We start from the raw sequence: 22185 nt of genomic DNA, 5'->3' as shown, positions 1-22185 counted from the left end.
CAAAAGTGACAGTGAAGTAGAGCTTAGAGAATCTCATGCAGCAACGATACAACGTTTTTCACGTACATACATATGTATGTACATACAGTGGCTCAATAAAGAACTCGGACACCCAAGTGATATGGATTTAAATAAAAAAATATATATTTAATTGCGAATCCAATGCGTTTATTTTCGTTCTTCAAGCGTTATTTTCAAAACTACAAAACACATAAACAAATTCAACCCATTCGTACATAGAAAATACAAACATAAGAGCTTAGCGAAATGCATGACAAAAAATAACTCGGACATTTAATTATATAAAGTGAATTGGCAAATATTATTAAGATAAGAAAAACTATATAATTAATATTTTGTCGGCAAGCCTTTATTTTTTCTCACAGCATTCAATCTTCTGGGCATGGATTCGAGCAGCTTCTTAATGTTTAAGGATCTATTTTCCCCCACTTTCTTTCTTGTTTCTAATAACATGCTTTTTCAATTGGTTTCCCAAATGAACCCCCAGATGTTCAATTACTTTGATATCTGGAGATTGTGGAAGTATTTCAAGTACTTTAGGGCAGTTCTACATAAGCCATAAACAGGCATGAAGTGCCTTATGCTTGGGAATGTTGCCTTGACAATACTGGGAATAGTCCATAACTCATATCTTTTCAGAACTTTGAACCAAACTTTCTTTCATAATTGTTAGGTATTTTTTGTGGCTCTTATTGCTGTTAATGAGGCACAATTTTCTGGTACCAACAGCGGACATACAATCCCATACCATTACCGACCTACCCCCTTGTTTAACTGTCAGACGTAAGTTTTGTTCCATCAACTCTTCATTAGGTCTTCTCTACACATGTGATTGTCCATCTGACCTAAATATGTTAAACTTGTTTTCATCTGCAAATAAAACTGGCTTCCAGAACTCGAAATTTGTATTCCCACGATGATTCTTTTTTTTTTCTTTTATTCCCTTGAGTCGGTTAATCTCGTTGATGTAAGGTTTTTTTCGTGCAACTCTTCCCTTATAATTATTCTTTCGCAACCGTACACGTATACTTTCGATTTGCAGTTAATATCAAGGTGTTGAGCAACTTCTGTTGCGTGTTGAGGAGCGCTCAAATTTGGATTTTTCTTAATTCGTTGCAATATCCACCTTTCATCTGCATCCGAAAACGGTTTTGGTCCTCCCGATTTCTTCTTATTTTCCACAGATAAATAGACCCCCACTATTTCTGCGCATTTCCCAAACGGTTTTACCCTTTTCATGATGACTAATAATTAAATTTCTGACTTCAATTGAACTTATAATTTGGACTTTTATTTAACAAAACACGACTCTCTTTATTTTAATTTATTATGTTTGCTTATTTCTTTGCACTGTTCTAAAGAGAGCAAATTAATTCCCCGTTTTAAAGGGCCAAACAATCGCAATAATGCCAGATGTCCGACTTCTTTTTTGACACTAATTTTGCGAATTCTGCATGATTAATTGTTTATAATAAGGGGCTAAAGGATTTGTATTTTTATTACAATTTTCAAAATCCCATTTGAAAACCCTATAGAGAAATATAAAATCAAAAATAATTAACTTGCATTTCTAACAAAAAATTTGAATTTAAAGCTGCATGTCCGAATTCTTTATAGAGCCACTGTATGCAGGTGGAACAAAAAAAAAATAAACAAATCTTATTTACTGTCTCCGCTGTAAGCCAAATGGCTTGAAAGGGTAGTAGCAGTAATAGAGCAAAATCGAAAGCGATTTTTTAGAAAAATAGTAGTAAAATCAAACAGTGAAAAAGGGCAAACGGACAAAATTAGCTAGAAGTGGACGTCCCGATCTTTGATACTAAATCACTGAATAACTAGAGAAGACCAAAGCCAAATCAATTAATAGGGATTATGTAAGCAATTTACATATTGTATAAACTTTCAAAGTCCTTTTTCACTTCAACAGAGCATTCTTTTTTTGAAAATCAATTATTGTTATATAGTATATTGCCATAATAAAGCCAATGCAACTATTTAAAAACTATTCTATAAAAATCATATTTAAACATTTATTTGAAATAAATATTATTGACATAAATTGAATGCAATAACTAAAATTGGAGTAAATGTCCATATTTAGGCGACTCCCGAGTTGCTATAAGTGTCGTATTATGAAATGTCTTAAAGCTTTTGACGGTTACATAAATGTTTAGAGGACTCGAAACTACAACCAACTGGCTAATGGCTAGTGGCTAATGAAAGCCGCTACCAAAAAAAAATTGAATAACTTTTTTTCTTTTTAAGTTATCTGTTCCATTTTTGTTTTAATTTGCAGATTGATCTTTAAAATTTATTAAAATGGATAACTGGGACACGCAAACAAGAATTTGGATAGTCCGCCGCTATCACGCACTGGAGTCCGTAGTTTTGGTACAGAGAGAGTACATGCGGATGTTTGGCGGCGATCCCCCGAGCAGATGGACCATAATGAGACTGGTGAATAATTTTGCTGAGCAAGGAACAGTCGCAAGAAGGCCTTATCATCGAAACCCACCAGTTCGGACGAGGAAACGATCGCTGCTGTAGCTGCAGCTATACAAAGCAATCCAAGGGTTTCAACAAGAAGCTTATCTGCTCAACTTGGTGTCAGCCGACAGTCTTTGCAAACAATAATGCACAAAGATTTAGACTTATTTCCCTACAAAATTCAAATGGTTAACAAACTGAATGCAGCAGACTTGCCGATTCGCTTGGAATTTTGCCAGAAGATCCTGCAAATGGTGGAAAAAGACCAAAACATGTTAAACTGCCTTTTCATGTCTGATGAGGCCCATTTCGATTTAAACGGCAATGTGAACAAACAAAATTGTCGAATATGGAGTACTTCTAACCCACAGATACTCCACGAGACGGAATTGCATCCTCTTCGCGTGACAGTGTGGTGTGCGGTTTCTTCACGCTGTATTGTCGGGCCTTATTTTTTTGAAGAAAATGGTCACACCGTTACGGTTACTGGGGACCGTTATTTGAAAATGCTGAAAGAATTTTTCTATCCAGAACTACGCCGAAAGAGAATTCCTTTCAACTCTGTGTGGTTTCAACAAGATGGGGCAACGTCTCACATAGCCCAGACTGTTATGACAGAGTTGCGACGAAAATTTCCCAATAAACTGATTTCAAGAAACTCCGAATTTCGTTGGCCCCCCAGGTCGCCTGACCTTACTGCACCTGACTTTTTCTTGTGGGGTTTATGTAAACAAGAAGTTTATAAAACAAAGCCAACAAATTTGGATGAACTAAAACAATCCATTCGGGCAAGAATTGCGGCTATTCCTGTCGCAACTCTCAAAGCAGCAATGAACAACTTTTTACTAAGATGCCGCATTTGTGTCAACGAGCATGGGGGGCATTTAAATTCAATTATTTTTAAAACTAGTTAAGCTACATTTAATAAAATTTAATGACCTTCACCTTGAAAAAAAAAATAAATGAATTCCATACACTAAAAAGAAAGTTATTTGAGTTTCTTAATGTAGCAAAATTCATCAGCCACCCTGTACTTCTTCATGTTGTAAAAATTCACAATATGACTTGTACAACATCTGCGAACCCCCTAAATAGATTCCATAGAATAGCCATTTAAAGTTAATGACGTACAACAGTACGGCGCCTACAACACCCTCGTGAATACCCTATTTGTTATACTGTACTTATAGAATTTAGAATTTTAAATTAAATGAGCTATTCATGTTTTAATGTACTGCTTATTTGAACATGCGCAAGAGGAGAATGTGGAAATAATTTGGTTCTGAAGCTTGGAATAAAATTGGTTCTGTTCGATGATAAACCACGCCTACTAGTGAGCGTGGCAAACGCAATTTTTCACGAGCATAAATGTTATCGAGACATTTATTATTCCATTACATTCGTTAAAGTTAGTAAAAATGTGTTTAGATGATAATTAGAAATATACAGATTAAGGCTTATTCGCTGAAAGTGAAAAAGTTACACGTTTCCAACTGGTAGTTGCAGATGTTTCCACTTCTTCACAAAAGTCAAGGGCAGAAAATAAGTTTTGTTTTTCGATTAATACTAAAATTTAATTAAAGAATGGGTTGGTGCGTGACTACCATTCGGAATTCACAGAGAGAACGTAAATTCGAATCTCGGTGAAACACCAAAATTAAGAAACACATTTTCTAATAGCGGTCGCCCCTCGGCAGGCAATGGCAAACCTCCGAGTGTATTTCTGCCATGGAAAAGCTCCTCATAAAAATATCTGCCGTTCGGAGTCGGCTTAAAACTGTAGGTCCCTCCATTTGTGGAACAACATCAAGACGCACACCACAAATAGGAGGAGCAGCTCGGCCAAACACCTAAAAAGGGTGTACGCGCCAATTATACAGGGCCCGCCATCTATCGTTACGGATTAGAACTAGGTATTATTTGAAGAATGGTAACCCTTAGCTGTCATCTGATTTGACAGAAAATTAGTTTTATTCTTCCGCTGAACGAAAATGGTTGTGTATACGCCCAAAGAACGCTGGGAAATATTGCGACATTACTTTGAAAATCACGGTAATGCTGCAGAATTTGTACGAAAATTACGTACTGCAATAGGAAGAAGAAAAGCACCGAATGAAGTGTATGTGCGTTACTTTGCGAAAAAGGTAAGAGAAACTGGGTTACTTATTGACAAACCAACGCGTGACCGACCAAAAACCGTGCGTACACCCGAAAATACTGCTGCTGTGGCCGAGAGTGTTCGTGAATCACCAGGAACATCAGTTCACCGTCGTTCTCAACAATACAATCGAAAATTTGTTGAAAAATTGGTCCGATCGTATCGGATGGTGCATGGCTAGCCGAGGCAACCATATGAATGAAGTTGTGTTCCATCATTAACCGGAAGGATTGTACTTCAAAATAAAAAAAAACAGTTTGGAAAAATATTGAGTAGTTTCTTTTTTATAGCATTTTTAATTTCGTAAAGTTATATGGCGGACCCTTTATATATTATATATAGTTAATGAAGTTTTTAAATTTAAATTTATTTCCTACTCTTTCTAGGTGGAGGTGGGAGTTTCTGTCTTCTAAGAATGGAGTGATCTGCAAAGAATTTTCAATAGACAGAATTATACACATCTGGAACGTGCAACTATATTCTTTGTTGAGCCACGTGAATATTTATTTACTAGCGTAGAGGCACTAAAAAATACTACACGCATTGCCGACTACCGAGAGAAGTTAAAATGCGGCAGAAATATTCGCCATATCTAGTCAGCGGCTCCATTTGAGAGCGAGTAATCCGATATATGGGAATTTGTGGCGATGTAAACAAAGCCAACAATAGTAAGAATATAATAGCAATACTGAAATAAAAACAACTAATATTGGCACCTGGAAAGACGGCAATTGAAAAACCTATAAAAAAGATTTCATAAGTAAACAACCATCCAGATTTACTAAAAAATCAAAAAATTATCAATTTAAAATGTAGCTATCCAGACTTCAGACAACCAGAACCCAGACATATACACCCAGATGCTTATACCCTTTTTGGGTGCTTGGCCGAGCTACTCCTGTGGTGTGCTTTCTGATGTAGTGCCACAAATGCAGGAAACTACAATTTAAAGCCGGCTCCGAACGGCAGATATGATGAGCTTTTTCATAACAGAAATACACTCCTCCGAAACTCCATTGCCTGCCGAGGGGCGACCGCTATTACATACAATTGTCTAATAAAAATTGACGATTTACGGTAACTACAGGGTGGGCCATATAGCGTTTACTTTTCGAACCACCTATTTTTTTGAGAGTGTTAACACAAATGACATGTCAAATGTGTTCATAATTTACTTAAAGGTTTGACATTTACGAAATGGGACGCTATACGCTTGAACAAATATTTCCAATGGGTGAGTCTTCTTCTTTTCCCGCGGTTACAGTAAATGGCGAGCGTTACCGTGACAATAAATACAATGGGCTCTTTAGCCTGAGTGTTTTAGGAGCCACCAAATCTGCTGGTGCTCCTTGGCTCGACCTTTTCAAATTTTTTTACCGTGACATGCTCAATTAGTTTTTGTTTCCAAAAATTGAAAAGGATGACATGGACGACATTTGGTTTCAACAGGACGGGGCAACTTGTCACACTGTCAAAGCTACACTCGAACTTTTGGCTACCGTTTTTGAAAACCGAATAATCAGCCGAAATTCCGATATCAATTGGCCGCCTCGGAGCTGTGATTTAAGCCCGTTGGACTATTTTTTGTGGGCAGCCGTTAAGGACAAATGCTATGTGAACCATGCAGAGACGATTGATGCTTTAAAACACGAAATCGAATTTGGCATTCACGAAATTGGAGCCCACACAATCGAAAATGTGCTTAAAAATTGGGTTGATTGAATGGCCTACTGTAAAGCCAGTCGTGGCAGTCATTTGAACGATATTATTTTTCATTCATAAATGACAATATTCAATCTTCAAAATAAAAAAGAAGGTTGCAAAAATATTGATTGTTTTTTTTTTTATAGCCGATTCAAAAAGCAAATTTTACATGGCCCACCCTATATGTATCTAGTTTACGGGACAATGTCCTTGGGCCGAAAATTATTTTGTTTTTACTGTTAAAAAGTTATTACTAAAAAAAATTTAAAATATATGTCTTTTCAGCCACTATTTACATTATTCCTTTACTGTTTACTTTTTTTTTAATTTATTGTGTTTGGCAAAATTTCTCCTCTATTTGTATTGAGAGTCTTTAAAAATGTGTTATCTTCCTTGGAGGTTTACCGTTGCCTGCGAAGAAGTAACCGCCACTAAAATTTTTTTATTGTTTGATGTTTCATGTCCACAATGTGCTCACATAATGGTAATCACCCATAAGCATATTCGGTCACGACGACCATCGTCAATAACTTTATCTTTTTTGGGTACTTTTCTTTATTACATGCATTTATAATGTGTCTAGGCTTCCGCTAATTTTTTGTTCACTATTAAGTAAACTTGATTGATTAACTTTAGCCGCTGTCCCATAAACTAGATAATTAACCGGTCTACAATAAAGTTTTTTATAATTTTATGTTAGCCTTTCATCAGTGTAAACAATAACTTTTGAAACGCATATTCAAAAACATTAGTACATGTCGCGTCTTGAACCGGCGGGCGTTATAAATATATAATACATACATGCACATGTATATATGTGTGCATTTAGATTTTTTATATAATAATTTTTTTTTTTAATGTATATATATTAATTATTTATGTGCACCTGTGCATATACATATGTATAAGAACTCGCATAACATATTTTAGTTATGTATTTATAAACACATTTTTTTTAAATAAATAAATTATTTTATAAGTGCAAACAAACGTTGTACGTATTGTACTGGTATATTGTATTATTTTCTATTCATGCGATTGTTATTGTAAAATTGTTTGTGATTCTATTGAAACTTTGGTTTTTGTTTTATTTCTCATTTTGCCCATTGCCGTCACAGTCTCGATTGTTACAATTGCTGTTCTTGCCGCTTTTCAGAGGTTTCACAATTTCTTTCACTGCACTTTTTTGCTGATTTTAGTTGCACTATTCAAGAATTTTCAAAGATGGGGAATAAATATTTTTTACATTTCCGCATTTATTTTATTTGCATTTAAATTTACATTTTTATTGTATCGCTTCATCAATAATACAAACACGCATCACGAACTGGCAACTCTCGTTGTTTTGATGTAAAGACCATCTGTGTTTGTTTTTAAGGCCTGCGGTAATTAACTTTTTTTACACGAAATTGCATTTGCATTGTGGGTGAATGAATTTTGCGTTGCGGCAAACCTTTGCCTTTTGCATTCCTTTATTTGCTGCTCGACCAAGCTCTACCAAGCAAGCACTCGCTACAACTTCCTATACGATACTGAAATCGAAACCGAGAAACTATGAACTGAGGCGGAATAGCAGAACGTATAGTGCACGCAAAACAGCGTACCGTCGCTGTTGTTGAAGCGTCAGCGCAAGCAACAATGAACTAACAACTCAGCGAACTACCAACAAAACTTGCACATACACACATGCAAATAGCAAACGTAGGGCAGCAGCAACGTAATCTGAACGCCAAAAGTCGAACATCGTGGCAGCTACCGGAGCCGCCAACACAAACGATAACTATGTAGTAATATTTCCAACGACAAAATAACAACTGCAACGGCAACAACATAGCCGCGCGCAAGCTAACTTCAGCAATCATGTCGAATGCAGCACCCACATGTGCTAGTACTATGCCACCCCACCTCCGATCATCCCCAGCACACAGCTACTGCCTCCTATTCAGCCTCTGCTTTGGCTGCAGTCGTAAGCTACCGGCGAGCGGTTGGCAGAGCGGGGATGCTCCGTTGCACACGACCGCATTGGAGATGGAGCGCCAACGAATGCTCGGAATAACAGCTGATAACACAACGATTAAACCAACTGAGAGCAGAATTTGCAATAAATACTTAACCATAGAAATTTATTTGCCACTATTTGTGTTGTTGCCATCATTGTTATTGTTTACGCAACTATCACTGATAAGGCAAAAGTGCAGCCATCAATACAGCTGTAAGCAGTCGCTGGCCAGTGAAAGAAAAGAAAGCTAGAGCTATTTTTATATGCTCTTTTCTCTTTACAAAGGCGCGTTAAGAGGAGTTAGCGTAATCTCTGTTAAAGAGTGTAGAGCTTTTAAGAGAACATCAGCTGCTGATAAGTAGGCTACGTGTGTGAATGGATGGTTGCGATTGTGTAGAAACCGGAAGCGTTCGCCACACAACACGACTTGTTTGTAGGTGCACTAACATACGCTCAAAGCTATCTGAATATCCAGTCATAGCTTTTTCTCTAAAATAACGGCTTTTTCTCTAATATAGTGTTCGTTGTTTTGCTTTCAAATCTATTGTAAGGTGAGGTAAAGAACTGTTAAAACTGTTTTATTTCTTAAGTATCATTAGGCTATGCAAAACTTTTTCATGTTCACACCTCAATGACTATCAGTATAGCGTTTATTAAGTGCGTAAATGCTTCTTACCCAAATTGGTCACTTAGTTGCAAAAAAATGCAGAGCTAAACTTCAATTTTTTCCGTAAGTCGTTCAACTTATTTACAGAATGGGAGGATACAAGAAACATCGAATGATATATTTGATTGAGATCGGAATAAACGGGCTTTAAGTTATTCAAACGTTGAAAGATATGCTCCTATCTACAAATTTTTTTTTTTATTAATTTTAACTTAACCTTAAATCTATCCCATTTTAAAACGTAATAATTTAATTCTTTTAATTCCAAAACTTTCTATTAATTCAATGCAACTCTTTTAGACTTCATCTTTCCAAACAAACGCAAAATAATAAATGGTGATAATTGTTTTTCATTTATCGTACTGATATACGATATATATAAAGGGTTTTCCAATAAGAGGTGTTACTTTGATATTCAAAGATAAATGCTATTTTTTAATATAAATGATGGGATGTTTATTTCATTATAAACAGGAAAGTATGCGGTTAATAGTGGAAAATAACATCAGGTAAATGACCACCACAACAACGCTTACAGGACAATATTCCTTTCATGAAATTTTCCGTAACCGAATTGCAAAGTGGCTGCCCTGTCCTCGATAGCCTCACGAATCGCATTATTCCATCTTTGAGGTCTTGAATCGACCCTGGGATGTTGGCGTAGACCTTCTCTTTCACGTGGCCCCAAAGAAAAAAGTCACAAGGTGTTAAATCAGAAGAAATCGGTGGCCAATTGGGATCACCTCTTTGAGAGATAACACGGTCCAGAAACTTTTCCCGTAAAAGATCAATAGTATCGTTGCTTGTGTGGTACGTAGCGTCATCTTGTTGAAAATAAACATTGTCCAGATCAATACCATCCAATTCCGGCCATAAAAATCGTTAATCATCTCTCGATAACGATAGATAACACCTGTTATTGGAAAATCCTTTAATCGTAATCTAAAATTTAGATATTTAAAACATTACGCAATACTTCTTGGCTTTCAATCACTTGTCTCTGGTAGTACTACGGGTATTGATGATAATGCTATGCTAATATTTTTGAGTTGAGGAAAGTTTTCATTTCCATTGGACATTGCCGAAAAGATACATTGTATGTAAAGCGTTTTTCAATAGGTGCACTTCAACTTTTTTGCGATAGGGAGGGCGAACGACGCAATATTTTTTTATTTTTCGCTTGTCATTTGTAAACTTCATTAGTATACATTTCATCATGGAACGCTACACACTTGAGCAACGCGTTAAAGTTATTCAGGCTTATTATGAAAACGGGCGTTCAAATCAAAATGCATATCGCGCACTTCATCTTCAGAGAGGACGCACATTTTCACCTCAGTGGATTCGTCAATAAGCAGAATTTCCGCATTTGGGCGAAAGATAATCCAAGAGAGATTGCCGAAAAACCAATGTACCCACAAAGAGTGACTGTTTGGTGCGGTTTACATGCCGTCGGCGTAATTGGCCCATATTTTTTCGTTGACGAGAACGATCGCCACGTTACTGTGAATGGAAATCGATACCGCGACATGATAAACGATTATTTTTGGCCGCAATTGAATGGTATGGACTTAGACGACATGTGGTTTCAACAGGACGGGGCCACAAGCCACACAGCACACGCTACAATTAATTTGTTGAAGAGTAAGTTCGATGAGCGCATTATTTCCAGAAATGGACCGGTCGAATGGCCGCCGCGCTCGTGTGATTTGACGCCTCTAGACTATTTTCTTTGGGGTTATGTGAAGTCATTGGTCTACAGTAACAAGCCGGCGACGATTTGTGAGCTCAGAACCAATATTGAACGCGAAATTGCTGGAATTTCGGCCGATTTATGCAAAAGAGTGGTCGAAAATTGGGTTCAACGATTGGACTTCGTAAAACGTGCACGCGGTGGTCATGCAAAAGAAATCGAATTTCATACTTAAATGTATATGTTCAAACTCGATAATAAAAAAAAATTAGTTAAAAAAGTCCGTTTGTGTTTTATTCAAAAAAAAGTTGAAGCGCTCTTACTGAAAAACGCTTTAGATTATATATAATATGTACAGTGCTGTGCATATGCTAAGCAACTCGCACCAAGTTTCAGTAAACTGACTATTTACTCTATTTACTAAATTGCATTGATATAATTGAAGTGCGAACAAGCAATGCAAAATGAATTGAAAATTAGCGTTATCTACTTGAGAAAAAGAATATGCCTCTATGTTTTCTTTACAGTTAAATTATGCACAGCTTAAAATTGAGTTAATTTTGTTTTGTTGTTGTATTTAATTGAGAAAGAAGTTGTTGTTATTATCGTTATATATTTTTTGTACTCATATAAGTAATAAATAAAAATTATATATTAATACTTACCGTTTGACTTTTTTTTTCAGAGTAAATATATTAGTCAGTTTATTGAAACTTGGTGCGAATTGCTTAGCATATGCACAGCACTGTATAATTTATTAACTATTCTATAATCTCTTCCCATAACTACTTGCGAAAAAAATTAATTAATTAATTAAAATTTCCTTAATTCACGTAATTAAAACAGCTTGGCCCACGATTCCTTTAAATTAGTACCTTAAATCACTTTATGACCTTAAAGTAGGTTTAGTTTTACAACTACCATCGAGAGCACAATGAAATTATTGGCGAAAACGAGAATTTTTGGCGACTTTGAAAATAAGGGAGTGCACTTAAGAAACACGATGGCACAAGAACCGAATGGGGCAACACATCTTGGTATCTATAATGACTCAAGTTCCTACGATGGAAATGGTTTCAGAAAAAATTGCTGAAAACAAGCTACGAGTCGAAATCTAGTTACCGTTTTTTTTTGTTTAATGCGACTAGGTTGTTTCATTTGTGTTTATTTATTCCATTGTGATTGATTTTAATTTATTATAATCGAAAAAAGTTTTGTGTTGTGTTTTATTTTCTTCTTTTAACATTGGTGGGGATTTTATATATTTGTAAGAAGGAATTTTCGAAATATTTCACTCGCGAACGCTTACAGATGAAAATTATTTTTAACAGTTAAGTATGACTCAAAAAAGATTCAACATTATGAACCTTCGGGCAAAGAATTTGATATAGGCAGCATTTCAGAAAATTTCACTTCTCAATAGGAGGATAGTGATGGCGCCAATGATGATTCTGATGCTGAAACTTCTATTCTAATATCTTGAAAGCTTTTTATCCATAAAAATGGATGGGAAACATTATTCAAAAATGTTAAATATCCGCAACATTAAAGCTCTAAAAAGATATGACGGAGTTCATCAAGAAAGAAGAAAACTACAGTCAAATAAAATATTGTGAAACTTTTTTACGTTCTGAATCAAAATATGATATATACAGGGTGGGCCATATAGCGTTTGCTTTTTGAACCACCTATTTTTTTGAGAATGGTAACACAAATGACATGTCGAATGTGTTCATAATTTACTTAAAGGTTTGACATTTACGAAATGGGACGCTATACGCTTGAACAAAATTGGGAAATATTGATTTTCACATCGGTGGCTACGTCAATAAGCAAAATTGTCGGATTTGGGGCTCAGAAAATCCATACGTTACTGTAGAGAAGCAAATGCATCCACAACGAGTCACTGTTTGGTGCGGTTTTTGGTCTGGCGGCATCATCGAGCCATTTTTTTTCGAAAATGAGCGAGGAGCCGCGGTTACAGTAAATGGCGAGCGTTACCGTGACATGCTCAACGAGTTGTTTCCAAAAATTGAAAAGGATGACATGGCAACATTTGGTTTCAACAGGACGGTGCAACTTGTCACACTGCCAAAGTTACACTCGAACTTTTGGCTACCGTTTTTGAAAACCGAATAATCAGCCGAAATTCCGATATCAATTGGCCGCCTTGGAGCTGTGATTTAAGCCCGTTGGACTATTTTTTGTGGGGAGCCGTTAAGAACAAATGCTATGCGAACCATCCAGAGACGATTGATGCTGGGTTGATCGAATGGCCTACTGTAAAGCCAGACGTGGCAGTCATTTGAACGATATTATTTTTCATTCATAAATGACAATGTTCAATCTTCAGAATAAAAAAAAAAGTTTGAAAAAATATTGATTAGTTTTTTTTTTATAGCCGATTCAAAGAGCAAATTTTACATGGCCCATCCTGTATATGATACATACCTCTCTTCAAAAAGAAATATTTCAGTAAAATTTTAAATGGCGATGTACCACCAATCGCAATGAGTGAACCTAATTCACTTAGGGATTCTCGCACGCTCTTGAGCGGCAAAAGTTAAGCAATTAATACAAAAATTTGGTCAACAGGACTCACTTTTTTTGATTGTTTGTCTTTCTATTATTTGTTGGCATTTCTTTCTTCCTGCTAGTGTTTGAGTAATCACATCCAATCATATTACACATCAATTACGTTGTATTAATCGGTCTGGTACTTTGAATATCAAAATTGATAGATAGCTCCTCGACTGGTAGAGGTGGAAAGTAGGTGGAAGACGTGTTTCTCTTTACTTAAAGTTCTCCACATATTTTTTAATGAGTGTTGGGTGTTTGGCAACAATCGTCCTTCTATTTGCGGAGTGCGCCTTGATGTTTTTCCACAAATGGGGGGGGGGGGGGGGACCTCCCCTACGAACGGCAAATGTTTTTTATGAAGAGCTTTTTCATAACAGAAAAACACTTAGAGGTTTGTCATTGTCTGCCGAGGACCACTGTATACAAAACTTTTCCTATCCTTTGGTGTTTCATGCCCAAGCTTTCCACACTGCCGAATGATAGTCACGCATCGACGCATTCGGCTACGGCGGCCGCTTGGAAGAAATAATACCCGTATAACAAACTATAACTGTTAATTTATTATCTAAGAAAAATAAGTTTAAATCAAGTCATATCAATAGGTGATATGCGATATTGATAGAAGTCACGCTTCATCTTCTAGCGATGGATATAATCCCAAGTGCTGCAAAAACTTCGCAGTATTGATGAGTAAATATGTCAAAAAAGGAGAAGCCCTGAGTAAATAACAATCCACGACATCCCAAACTTCAACGTCGGCAGTAATTCCAGAACAGAAATTCAAGAACCAGAACAAACACTCTCCTGCTTATGCTCAGCAGAAAATTCTCAAGAGTACAACAAATCTGCAACACACTATGTCGCGACTTCCGGAACACTGTAGCTGGACGAAATTTGAAAATGATTACAACTTTATTTGGTTCGAAGAAGGTCAACTTCCATTAAGCAAGTGGATTTGCAAAAGAAGAAAACATCTCAGGTATTTATTTTTTCAATCGCTGTACGCTGATACGTCTGTTTAGGATACAATTCAATTATTATAGCAAATCTTACAGAGAAAACCGAAGAAACTGAATAGAAAAAAATGTATTTAAAACTAATTATGTATTTTCTTTTTCGTGGAAAATAGTTAAATAACTCTGTGCAACAGCATTTTTTGAGCGCAATAATTTCAACCTTGTTTTGTAACCTTTGATAAAATTTCTTTGCATATAATTGTCTAGAACACTTTAACTCTCTAGCGACATTCAAAATACCAAAGGGCCAAAACGACCCTGAGAGTTATTCAACAAAGTGCTTTGCCAGGTTTTGTTAAGAGTAAAGTAATCTCACCCAAAAACATCGAATCGTTGAGTCTGCAGCTCCCACTTCCCCAGCTACCCAGGGATGATATCACTAAGGTAAATAAATTTGAGAAGAAACTCAGGGCCGAACTGGGGTACACCTGCTTTCGAGAGGAAACTCCAAGAGTTTGCCCTGTACTGGTATATAGATGGCTCGAGGACACCAGAATGCATAGGTGCTGGAATATATAGCCCCAAAACAAAGCGGTATGTGCCGATTTTCAACATCTTCCAAGCGGAAGTGTATGTCATATACGTGCAGAGATCAACTTACATAGATAGAAACCTACGAAATGAGCGAATTGCTGTTCAGAGCGACATCCAAACGGATACAAATAAGTTTAAATGCCGAGCCAAGAAACTTTTTATGACAAGTTGGACCCAACCTATCGAAACAGTAAGTTTCCTGGGCCTACCATTAGATGAGTTAGACGAAGACGACAGGTGATTTACACTACACTGACAGGGCAAAGTTACTGCTACAACAACAACAATGGATCTTGTTGCGATTTTGGACTTTCGTGGCAATAGTGGTTGTATGTGCTGAGAAGGAGAGCAAACTGTCGAAGGTAACTCCCAAGATTTTGGGATTGTTAACAGTCGGAATTGGTGTGTCATCGACTTTTACCTTAAGTTGCAGTTTGACCTCCTTTGTCCAGGTGATGAAGAGGGTCGCCGTGGACTTCGTGGTGGAAAGTTGTAGGTTAATCGCAGTGGAGAAGCGATAAAGGCAGGTGAGGTAGTATTTTACCTTGGCGCACAAGCCATCAATGTCATTGCTCGACGCCATTATCGTGCGGTCTTCGACGTAGGAGACCAGAGAGATTCCCTCTGGTGGCTGGCGGAGTTTCGATACATAGAAGTTGAAAAGCAAGAGTGAAAGGACGCCACCTTGCGGAACTTCTTGCTTTATTTTTCTCTGTTTAGAGAGTTGGCCTCGAAGTAGCACCGACGAGAGACGAGTAGTTCGCGTTCCACCTCTTCACCCCTAGCGGGACTGTTAAATATCATCTAGTAGCGTGGCGTGGCTGACTGTGTCGAAAGTCTTTTTTTGCATCCAACGCTACTAGGACAGTCCTTTCGCAGGGGCGGTTTTGGTTGAGCCCGCGGTTTATCTGAGTGTTTATGACGGTAAGTGTTGTGGTTGTACTGTGCACTCTTCGGAAGCCATGATGGTGTGAAGAGGGGTTTAGGTGTTTTGTGTAGAGTGGGAGTAGAAGGACTTCAAGAGTGTTCATTACTGGGGAAAGAAGAGTTATCGGCCGATAATAATCCCCTTGGTTGGCGGGGGGACCACAGGTTTCAATAGTGGGACCACTCTCCCTGATTTCCACTTGTCAGGAATTATGAGAGTGGCCATAGACATATTGAAAACCCTTGTGAGGTACTCTACTCCCAATGGACCCAGCTTTTTCTACATCAGCATGTTTAGTCTGTCAGGGCCAATGGCTTTAGGTGATGGCCCCCTGAACCTCATCACTGGAGAAAGCAAGTGCCGCGCTGTTGTTCGTCAGTTTGTGCAGCCGTCTGCTGGCACGCTTGGATCTGTCGGCCGGAGGACGCAGTATGAATTGCCGGCTCAAATCGCTAGCGCATCTCTTCGATTCCGGCGAAGTACAAGTGTTAAAAGTTGTATCCACATTGTCGTGGTTCTTTGTCGGGTTCAACAGGGACCTTACGATGGACCAGAGCTTACTCACATCAGAGGTGAAGTTGCAGGACTCCAAGTGTTCTTCCGATTTAGTCCGCTTGTGTTGGATTACCAGTTGCCGGAACTCCAAATTGAGATCCCTTATGCGACGATCCCCGGGATCGGCCTGGCGTAGGTGGTCACACTCGTTTGCCAGAACAGCTGCTTCAGCTGGAAAATCGGGACGTATATCCCAGATCCTTCCAGCAGGTATAAAGTAAGTCGCAGCAGCTGAGAGCACGTTGCGGACTGCGCGTTGGATGGGGAGAACGGCGAAGGTGTCCTCGGTAAATTCCGCGAATCTAGTCCAATTAGCTTTATTAAAGTTAATGTATGACCGTTGATCCGCGGAAACCTAGTCGGCAGGTCTGGATGCAAGCGATAGCAAAGGTCGCCAGGTTATGCTATTTATCAGACCGGCGCTAGCAATTGTAATGTCAGGCGAGCTGCTGCAATTGCCCACTACTCTGGTGGGGGCGTCGTCGTTTACTGTGCTGAATGTCGAATCGTCTATCTGCTCTGCCAATTGATGTCCCCTACGATCGTAGTAGGCATGAATGCCATAGATTGTGTTGCGCATTGAAGTCACCTTCTACCAATCGGTTTTCACCTCTGTTGAGCGTACCTATATCAGGGTGATATCCTGCCGGGCAGCAGGTGAAAGGGATATATTATATATATATTAAAAATTTCGAGCTCGGTATCGCCTTACCGGACGCCTTGACATTCTAAGATGCTGTCCCTGCGCGGTCGATGCCTTCATCGATTAGACGATATTGTACTGTGTGGGGGACTATGAACGCTAGGCCTCCACCGTGTCTCTCTCGCGATCCTTTCCGCACGTTGCAGCCATCCCTGGTGCTTAGGGAGGAGCTAGCGTGCAGTTTTGTCTCTTGGACCGCAGCTATTTTAATTCCATGACGGTTCATGCAGTCGACTATCTCGTCTATCGTTGCAGTTCTGTTGTAGGAGCTTCAAGCTCCTCGAGAGTATTGTCGTAACTCGGGGAGTAGTGGATGCGTGAGGTTGTCTGCATTGGTCCTGCTGTGCGTTCCGCAGTAATAGTAGCGGCCAGATGTTGACGGGCGGCCGCACTACGGGAGCGGTTGCGGGTGCAGCGCGCTACAGCAGAGGGCAACGAAGTCGCACGTCCACTCACGGGTGGTGCGCAGGTCAGATTAGGATTGAACACCTATACTACAACAGTAAACTTTTTGCAAATATCCGATGTGCGATAAGTACTCAAAAATGTCAAAAATACGAAAGACACATTTCATTTGATACAAACATAATTTATTTTGTGTTATATCTTTACTTTTTATAATATATTAAAAGGTTATTTTTCCTATTTAATATATAAGCTAATATTTTACTTAAATATAAAAGTTAGTATTGTTTTAGCAGCTATGATTAACTTCCTAAAATCAATAATTAAAAAACAAAACAAAGAGAAGAGAGAAGCATAAGAATAAATTATGAAAACTTTCATAGCACGTACGAAAGCAATTTGAAGACCGCTGATATTAAAGCACAATATTTCAAGAACCCTGAAGGAAGCGGATTTCTATACCGGGCTAAGGTTAATATGCATTAAATATTTAGCATATTATACTTACGCCGCGGTCATACTTAAATTTACAATGTTTTTATCACTGCTAAGGCGTAATAAAACAACTTAAAGATTTTAAATATAAATTTTGAACGTCCGAAATTTAGCATAGTTTAAAAAAATGTATAATCCGTAAAACACTTGTAAATCGAATTTTTAATAACGTTAAGATTTTTTATTTTTTTCAATCGTTTTATTGAAGACCCTATTGCTTCATTTTTTTACATATTTGACTTCGCTCTTGATATTTCAATGCAGCACACAGACTGGAAAACTTAACAAGAAAACAAAATGAACTAGTACTAAGGCCTGTAATGACTTAAGACCGCCCAACCAAAACAGATATGCGCTATGTTTATGGCGTGGGGACAGGCTTCGGTGGGTGCGTTTCCTTACTCTCATCTTTTTCCTTATTCCAATTTTGTAATCCCTTAGGCAGAGACGTGTCCTCTTCGAATGAACCGGTACCTTCAACGAACTCTTCATATGTGGACTTTTCTTGGAACGGCCGCGGTCCTAGTAGTTCGATCATATCATCACGACTTAAAATTTCATTCTTTAATAAACGCTCGGCTACTCGTCGCACATCTTCTTTATGTTTTGTCAGCAACTCCGTAGTGCGCTCATGAGCTTTTTGAATGAGAACGCGAACTTCCTGATCGATCAATTGAGCGGTTTCTTCCGAGTAGGGTTTAGTAAACATCGGATCACCTTGCTGGCCTGCATCAAAGCTCACCTGACCTACTTTCTCGTTCATACCAAATCGCACAATTTGTGCATAAGCACTGTCCGTTATTTTTTTCAAATCGTCCTGCGCGCCCGTCGTGATACGGTTAAAGAAAAGCTCCTCTGCAACACGCCCACCCAGGGTCATGCACATTCGATCAAACAGTTGCTCCTTCGAGAGTAAGTACTGATCCTTGGGCAAGTATTGTGCATACCCAAGACCTTTTCCACGTGGTATAATTGAAACTTTAAGTAACGGGTCAGCATATTCCAAGAACCAACCAGCTACCGCATGACCAGCTTCATGATGTGCCACCGTTTTCTTCTCCTCTGGAGCCAACACATTAGTCTTTTTCTCCATTCCAGCTATCACGCGCTCTATGGCCTGTTCAAAGTTTTTCATCGCAATGGAATCAAGCGAGTCACGCGCGGCTATAAGTGCAGCTTCATTGCACACGTTTGCAATGTCCGCGCCGGTGAAGCCAGGTGTGAGCGCTGCCATTTTTCGTGCCAGATCTTGTTTGTCCAAATTCGTTTTTAACGGACCCAAATGTACCTTAAATATAAGAATTGTATTCATGATATTTATATTGTAAATAATTCAGAAGATCAATTGACTTGTTTCAGATATTAGTGAATAAAATTGTCAAGAATGGTTTATGGACCATTTTAGATCATAATTATATATATTGACCCATTTATATTAATTGTCATATGCAGATAAGTGGAAAACCACAACATAAGAGAAAGTAGAGAAACGCAATATGATATATTGATGTTTCTGTGTATGCAGGTAAATAACAATACTTTACTCAATCCTTATTGCCATGTGCGGGTTCGTGTATTTTGTGTAACGTGAACAACCAGAAATTTAAGTCCGTGAGCTGTAAATTAACTGCGGTTTGGGGCAAAAGCTATAATAAATAAACGTGACTACGAAAACGAATTTCCTCCATATCCGGTTGGTTATTAAGCTGAATCGAACAACACTTTGTCTTAATTATAAAAGGAAAGAAATCCTTGGGCATATGGCATTAAACGGGGTATAATGTAAGGGAGGCCCAGGAAACACGCTCTGCTGGTAGAGTTAGACCGGAGGAAGAATAGAAGTGGTATGCTCTCTATAGTATGGAAACATGAAACTTTAATTCGAACTTTAGATTAGTCATCGCAAACTTTTGATTCGATTCCAATCGATCATTTTTGAACTCTGAAGGATTGAAAGCTTCAAGAAAAATAAATTCGTAGACAAACCAACTTGAGAGAAATCAAAAATAATGAAACATTGTAGTTAAATTTCCGTATTAGGCAATATTGCGGCAAATATAAGTACGTAAAGCGCCCATTATAATTTCGCTTGACTCCCAATAGAAAACAGCGAAATTAAGGAAAGCTAAACTTTTAACATAAGAATATGAATATACTACAGCAGACGGTCCACAATTGAATTATTGACCATTTTATCCTACTAGTGTTTAGTGATGAAAGAAATATGTTTCGCATTATGTTTATTTAATTTCAACTCTTACCTTAAAAATACTTGCTCGGCCTTTTATGTCTGGTGCTGGTACGAAAATTTGACGATCGAACCGGCCTGGGCGCATTAATGCCTTGTCTAATATATCCACACGATTCGTTGCTGCTAACACAACTACATTTGTAGTCGTATTGAAGCCGTCCATTTCGACCAGTAATTGATTTAATGTATTTTCTTGTTCGGAATGTCCTCCAAAAGATTTACCCCCTCGCTTTCGGCCAACGGCATCAATTTCGTCGATAAACAGAATACAGGGCGCATGTTTTCTGGCCATCGCAAACATATCACGAACACGCGATGGGCCAACACCAACGAACATCTCTAAAAACTCTGATCCAGATACGCTAATGAAAGGTACATTCGCTTCACCGGCTGTTGCCTTCGCCAACAACGTTTTTCCTGTGCCAGGTGGACCAGTCAACATAGCGCCTTTTGGTATCTTAGCACCAAGATCAATATATTGTTGAGGATTCTTTAGGAAGTTCACAAATTCCATGATTTCTATTTTGGCTTCCTCACAACCTGCAACATCTCTGCAATATTAAAAACCTCATTCAGAAATAATTTTTTTATTCTATTTGATAGCTCACTTGAATCGTACGCCGATCTCATTTGAATTTATGAGTTTCGCAGTAGACTGCATTACGCCACCAAATAGTCCCCCACCCTTTCGTCCACGACCAGCGCCCATCATATCAGCTGATCGACGCATCATATAAACTAAAAATCCAATTATCAGGAGTGTTGGTAACAGACCCGTCAACGCTGAGGCCTCAACTTCGGTACGATATATAACTGGCACGAAGTTAAGTGCTTCAATGCCGAGATCCGTCTGAGCACTTTCTAAATTACGCTCAAATGAGTCTACACTGCCAATATTAAACCATAACACTCCACTAGAGTCTTGCGAATTGCCAGGCAACAACCGAACACGCACCCATTTTTTGTTGACCACTTCCAATTTTTCGACTAAACCTTTATTTAGGTAGCTGAAAACAAATTTTCATTAAACAATATAATTTTTATCTGACTCACACAAACTTGTTAACGAATTCCTTCCAGGAGATCTCTTTGTATCCCATTTCGAAAAATGCAATTGATGCCAAAAGTGCAACAGCACTGACTGCACCAAAAACTATCCACTTTTCACGGTCGCCCCCGCTACCTTCTCCAATAGGCCGACCACCTCCACCACCCGCTCCGCGATTTCCTTGTGATCCTTTTGAGCTATTAGAAAACATACCAAAACTCCAATCACTTTTATTGGTTGAAGAGCTACTGCTGCTACCATCTTTGCTACTTGGAGTTTTACTTTTAGAAGCATCGGCATCAGGCGTTTTCTTTTCCGCTGTTTTCCCTTCTTCAAAATACTTCTCAAACCCTTTTGGCGGTTTTTTGCAAAAGTATTGCACTTGTTCCAAGAGGAACTGTATTACTGGCATTTCCATAAACGCAGGTGTTCCAACAATATTACGACTTGAACCAATCACATTAAGGTTATTAGTAACGTAACTGCGTCGAAGGCAGCGTTCCAAAGCCTTCGCTGATTGCATCAGCTTGTGCGCCATTGCTGCTAACCGTTATTACACAATTCTTCGTTCTATACTATTTCAATTATAGTTTTTAAAATATATTTTCAAATATTCCGTCGTTTATGATTATTCGTTTTTGGTTATTCAACCGATTCGGTGTGTAATATTTCTACCTTTACCTCACTTCCCTTTTACAACACGAGTAATAAATGACTTGCGGAAACTAAAAGTTTCAACCACGTTGGTCTTCAAATAATATTGAATACATCGAAGTTAGATACACGTAATATTCCTAAACAATATATTATTTTAAATAGTTCCTCAATTCAAGTTTCCCAAATTAAAAACCAATCTATTTTTTCACAACTTTGGGTGGTGAAATAAGGCGGCGAAATCTTTAATAGCTACAATGACAGCCGTCAGTGTTGCTTGACCTTAC

At 38.2% G+C, this 22185-nt stretch overlaps 1 protein-coding gene and 1 long non-coding RNA gene across 2 annotated transcripts in view; both read right to left on the bottom strand.

Moving 5' to 3' along the window:
* Nucleotides 1-7985, bottom strand: part of LOC129241638 (uncharacterized) — a 60221-nt gene extending 52236 nt beyond the window's left edge. Inside the window, exon 1 of the long non-coding RNA XR_008582148.1 lies at nt 7652-7985. This is a non-coding gene — a long non-coding RNA (uncharacterized LOC129241638). The remainder of the gene's footprint in view (nt 1-7651) is intronic.
* Nucleotides 7986-18099: 10114 nt separating this feature from the next.
* LOC129241078 (AFG3-like protein 2) lies at nt 18100-22185 on the bottom strand. The gene is made up of 4 exons (XM_054877231.1): nt 21256-22185; nt 20805-21203; nt 20207-20747; nt 18100-19233 (listed from the first exon to the last, which is right to left on the bottom strand). Exons 1-4 carry the CDS (start codon nt 21780-21782, stop codon nt 18307-18309), a joined length of 2394 nt encoding a protein of 797 aa, XP_054733206.1. The 5' UTR covers nt 21783-22185; the 3' UTR covers nt 18100-18306.

This window comes from Anastrepha obliqua, chromosome 3 (genome assembly GCF_027943255.1).
Source record: "Anastrepha obliqua isolate idAnaObli1 chromosome 3, idAnaObli1_1.0, whole genome shotgun sequence".
NCBI classification, from domain to species: Eukaryota; Metazoa; Arthropoda; class Insecta; order Diptera; family Tephritidae; genus Anastrepha; species Anastrepha obliqua.
This window is presented reverse-complemented; position numbering and strand designations above follow the sequence as displayed.